Raw genomic sequence first — 5506 nt, forward strand, 5'->3', positions numbered from 1 at the left:
TATTAATAGTAATCAATCCTCAAACATGTTCCCAAGGAATGAGTTTGCATTAATTCAAATGATTTCTTACCTCTGGGTAGATCATTAAATGATAGATCCAAATCTGAAATAAGAAGAGCGAGGAGTTTATTTTGAGATCTGAATCCCAAACTTACCTTAACCTCCTACAAATAAAGCCAAAAATATATATAAAATCAACCTCAGCTCTTTAAACTGCAGCAAATCATGACAACAAACAGTAATTTTTTTAAGTGTTGCAACTGCTCACTACCTGTTAGATTGACAAGGCCCTCCAATTTGTTTGGCATGTTTGTTATTGTTCTCTGTAAAGGCAATGAGATTTCCATTATTAGCTGACCAATGCATAGCACCATTGAATTAAATATAATTTAGTGAAATGTAGCATCAGATAATAAGCGGATCTATACGTTATCACTAACAATATGTTATCAAATCAAGGCACATAATCATCATCTGCTACATTTACAGTAATTCAGCACTTTAACAATTTTCATAGTCAGCCATCAAGAAACAATATTTTGGAATGGACTGGAATGGTGTTCCAAAGGGTAGGACACAATTTAACTTTTTTGTAGAGAGGTAAAGACAAAGGATGCATGAAACTTATAGAAATTTACCAACAAAAGAATTTAATTTTTGGCAGAACTCAGATAACCTTGAATGCATTGATTTGATTATAACAGGCTAAATTTGCACTGATCAATAACAAAAGAGATCATGACACATCAGCAAACCTCACAACTACAAATGAATTTGTGCAGTAGTCCACAGGAATACAGTTTTCATATGTTAACTTCATGTTAATTACCTGCGTGTTCCTTAAGTGAAGTGTATGGAGCTGGGTTAGAGAAGGAAGTTGTCTGTTTGATAGATAGCAAAGTTAAAATGACAGTTATTGAAAGAATGTGTATACTCTGATATGACATAGTACCAATAAACTAGTTAAGAATTTGAGTAAACCAGCTTCAAACTTACCTTAGTTGCGCATGAAGGAGTGGATTATTATTCAGGATCTATAGAGAAAGATAATTTGGCAATTATATAATAGACAAATTAGGCAAAAATTGGACTCTTCTCATAACATGGCCTGAGATAAAGAATTGATGTAATCAACATTTCACTAAGTACAAATTGATATGTGATGAACTATTGGTTACTAGGTATTAACTCTGGGAACATACCAAGGTTTGCAAGTTTACGAGTCTTCTAAGTTGAGGAGGAATTGATTCTGAAAGACAGTGACATGATTGTTAAATCTGATGCCATTTTCTTTCTGTGCTCATAATACTTGTGGTGCTTAGATTACGATGCATAATTTACAACATACTAATATGACAATGCCTAGATCACAGAAGAACACTCATTGATGCTGATTGCCTTTGACCTAATTTGCATGGCACCATCTTTGTTTGCATGTGCACCAGCAAAGAAAGGTGTCACATCTTAAAGTGAATAGTTATCTCATCAACCCTTTCACACCCTAACATCAGCATGCATATTCTCCATACTGTTCTCTATACATTTCCTAAGGTGCTGACAAGGAGGATTTGTGTAACAATCAAGAGATTCTTTCATGGTGATTGTATCCTTTATTCTTGTGACCTTATTGTGTTATTTAGGAGTGATATTGTAGGGAGAAATTAGGTAGTAGTCACCCTCAAGGGTCAAAGGGTTAACCCTTTAAGTCCCAAGATCTGATTGGTAATTCTCCCCTTTAGCTGCTACACATATCCTTGGTAAATTAGTTATGAGAATTTGGTGTTAGATTAACTTATCTACCTGATAAGTTTGAATATTCTCATTAGCTGTTGCTGGATAATGTAAGGATATTATTGGGAGAAGTTTCATATTGATCACTACTGAGAGTTAAAGGGTTATTAAGAAGTCTGTTTTAAATATCAGACTGTCAAGAGACATACCAATAAGATTATTGCCAAGATCCAGGTAGATTAGATCTGTTAAGTTGATAAACAACTGATTGGAAAGGGTGGAAATTCTGTAAAAGTAAAAAAGTACAATTGTAAATTCTCATCATTTTCAAGAAACAGAAAAACACAAGACAATGTCATTCCATTACTTACTTGTTGTGACTTAAGGAGAGAACAATCAGTGCTTTGGCATTTTCCAACTCAGGTGGCACCTTGTCAGGATACAAAATAGTTTTAAACAACTTTTTATCAACTTTACTGCAATCCCTTTTCAGTTAGTACTTCCTGTTACGATGACTTTATAAGAAAGAACAGTATAATAAGTAACACTTTTGCAGCCATTTGGCTTTCACAGCAACTAAGGATCTTTTCACTGTTTTTCACAGCTTTAAAGTAAATTTTTTTCAATAGCTAATGGTTAGGGTTATTGGGAAATATGATCTGCCACAAGATGTTGCTTTCAACATGTGACATTCATTTTTCAATCTAAATAGAACAGAGTTCAAATTCATAGGAGAGATATCATTCACTGCAGTGACTGAAATTTCAAAGAAACTCAAACTATACTCTGACAAGTGTATCTGACAACTTTTCAACTTGTCTTGTTGGGTAGAATTTTTGTTCTGCACCAAAAAAAATTAATCACTTACCTCTTTGAGCTGGTTATGACTAAAATCCTACACAAAAGGACAAGAAAATGTACAGTTAAAAGTTAGAGAATTTTAATAAGATTTGTAATAATGGTACTTTGTAACCAGGGTCCACTTGTTTGAAGGCTGATAAGCACTAACCTAAGGTTAAATTTTAATCCATTTTTCTTCATTCCTTTGTTTTAAAAGCATTTTTCAGAACATTTACTCTGTTCTCTGATTGGTATTCAATCATTAAATTGAAGACAAAAGGAATGGTACCAAATTTTCTTTTAAAGCTTCCAGATCTTAAATCCTATTTTACACTAACCCCATGTTAGAGTTCCAATTTTAATCACAAACAGTCATTCAAGAAATTTTAAAACAAGAGATATTACATAATTCTACTTTAAAAAATGAAAAAGAACAGAAACTTAGCAACATCATTAAGTCTGTTTACAAAAGAGTTTCCAAATACACCTGACACCTATTTTCTGAAAGTACCTCCTATCTTATGTCCATATGGCAGGCAAAATTGTTTTAGAAAATCACACAGTCTCATAACCTTGACTTACAATGGTAAGAAGATCATCAAGGCCAAAGATATCTCCTGGAATTCCAGAATTCTTGAGCTGGTTTTTACGTGCATTAATTACCTGTTAAAAAATAGCAATACCCACGATGAGGGTTCCATAAGCTCAAGTAGAACAAAGAGTCCACAGCTAGAGGGGGTTCTTTACAGGAACGTATACTACTGGATTTTGTTAAGGGTGGCCCAAGTATTGTTAAACAATTACTTTTGGTTCTATTCATGCAGATCTAAGCTGATGTTTTGCCTGAAACACCTTCATTGGCAAAAAGCATGTGGAAATACCTATGCTTCATCTGAATGTGATGCTAGTCCATTGCAGGTTACATCCAAGAATTTTCTCAATATTCCATGATGGTTGAGCAGCACCCATCGTTCCTCTCTAGGCTAGAGAAGGGCACTATGGAAGTCATGTTTCTTGCCCAAGAACCCCAATACAATGACCCAATCAAGGCTTCAACCTAGACCACATGATCTGGAATCTGACTCAGTTGGCGACTGGAGCTGTTCACAGACAGTATACTTATGGTTGTATCCCAAGGATCAAGACATAACTGGTTGGCTTAAGAATAAGCCAGTTGTTGGTGATAAGTCTGGAAAGAGCAATTTATGTCAACTATGTGACACACCTTCCCAAACTATAGTAAAGTTACTCCTACAATAACTTTTTTTTTTTACTTAATTTACTTACTTTTTACTATAAATTAAGTAACTTAGATTTCTTTAGTCAGTCAAACAGTGAATCCTTACCCTTAAGTGAGAGAGAGTTGACAAGTCTCCATGGATACTTGCCAAATTGTTTTCCTTTAGAGATAAATGCTCCTAAAATAAAGAAAGAAAAAATGTGATATAAATGAGAAGCAAGGGTGGGTTCTGATCCTATTTCATGCACAAATTCTATCAGTTGAATCCTTTGAGGTGTTGGTAGTGCATTGACCAAAGCATATGATACATGTTAGTTTAACAAAACAGACGCATGGCAACTTGGAATCTATTTGTTTTATATAATAAAGAATTTAAAAAAGTTTTAATGATGACATCATCTATACGCATTGTCCTCCAATAGATCATTAGTGAGAACCAATCAAAACTGACCTCCTTAACCCTTTGACCCCTAAGAGTGACTAAAATATAATTTCTCCTTACACTATCATCCTTGAATCACACATTAAGGTCATGAGAACAAAGAAAATGATCACCAACTAAAGAAGCGCTAGGTTGTTAAACAAATTCTCCTTGTCAGCAACTTAGGAAATGTATGGAGAACAGTGTGGAGAATATGCATATTGATGCTGGGGTGTAGAGAGTTAAGTTGATGGTTTCTTTTCATACTATCATCATATGATTGCTTCTAATATAGCATCATCTCAATAATGAAATAGGAAGTCAAATGCTAATCTCACACCCTAATAGCAATTGAGCGTCGAAGGGCAAAAGGGGTTAATGCTGAGATTCAGCAGGAACCCGTTATTTCACTACTTTTTAAGAGAAAGTTTGTTTACTTTATGCTTGTAAACTGCATTTCCGGTCAAGGTCAAACTAGTTTCAGCGTGTGCATGTCTGATTTCTTTTGACTTTAACACAGAATTTCTGTTCCTCATACCAAGTTATAAGTGTGAGATGAAGTTAAATTACTATTAGAAGTTTTATTCTGTTAGTATTGTCAATTTAATAATTTGAAGTTGCACAAACATTTTATGATCGTACTGCAGAAAGTGTTTTAGCGTTCGCGATTCGCACAATTTCGGTGGCCTATAGAAGAGAAGTCAGAAACGTAACTGACACTTTCAAGATTATACCAAATAACAAGATTACTCATCAATGCTCTTACCAGCTTCATTAGGTGAGATAACTCGTCTGGAAGACATTCCAATCCAGTTTGGTTCAATTTCAACCACCGTAAATTTGGCATGTCTGCTACCCGCTTGGGAAAATCCAGCTTCTACAAGAGGCACAGAAACAGTTGTGTAAGGATTAAGGAGGCTAATGAATAAAATAAAATACGTGGAGGTCCACACCTTGAAGTCATTTTTGGTCAAATCGAGGCCACGAACGAAAGGCAGCACACCTTCCGCCATTTTGCTGGCCGTTGTTTCCAGTTTACGCTCAATCCTCTCTCAGGGGTAGGCTAAGGTTCGTATAGTTGCGTGATAGTTTTTTCATTTTTTCAAACTATGCAAGAAAAAATAAAAGTTCTCCACAATTTTTTCTGATCTTAACTTGAAAGAGATATCAGTTGTAAAACCTTCAGCTTAAAAAATCCATAGGTTAACTTTTTTCATCGATTATTTAAAAAAACTATGAGCTTCCTCACCCCTCCCTACAGTCTCTCAGTTGTC

At 34.8% G+C, this 5506-nt stretch overlaps 1 protein-coding gene across 1 annotated transcript in view; it reads right to left on the reverse strand.

Moving 5' to 3' along the window:
• LOC113680424 (protein flightless-1 homolog) overlaps window positions 1-5295 on the reverse strand; it is a 24442-nt gene extending 19147 nt beyond the window's left edge. The window contains exons 1-12 of the mRNA XM_089185854.1: window positions 5186-5295; window positions 4999-5109; window positions 3918-3989; window positions 3154-3234; window positions 2600-2626; window positions 2103-2161; window positions 1941-2017; window positions 1203-1249; window positions 997-1034; window positions 830-881; window positions 272-323; window positions 71-103 (exon numbers count right to left, since the gene is read on the reverse strand). Of these exons, the coding sequence (XP_089041980.1) occupies window positions 71-103; window positions 272-323; window positions 830-881; window positions 997-1034; window positions 1203-1249; window positions 1941-2017; window positions 2103-2161; window positions 2600-2626; window positions 3154-3234; window positions 3918-3989; window positions 4999-5109; window positions 5186-5245 (709 nt within the window). The 5' untranslated portion in view covers window positions 5246-5295. The remainder of the gene's footprint in view (window positions 1-70; window positions 104-271; window positions 324-829; window positions 882-996; window positions 1035-1202; window positions 1250-1940; window positions 2018-2102; window positions 2162-2599; window positions 2627-3153; window positions 3235-3917; window positions 3990-4998; window positions 5110-5185) is intronic.
• Window positions 5296-5506: the final 211 nt, after the last annotated feature.

This window comes from Pocillopora damicornis, chromosome 10 (assembly GCF_964200805.1).
Source record: "Pocillopora damicornis chromosome 10, jaPocDami1.2, whole genome shotgun sequence".
Lineage (NCBI taxonomy): Eukaryota > Metazoa > Cnidaria > Anthozoa > Scleractinia > Pocilloporidae > Pocillopora > Pocillopora damicornis.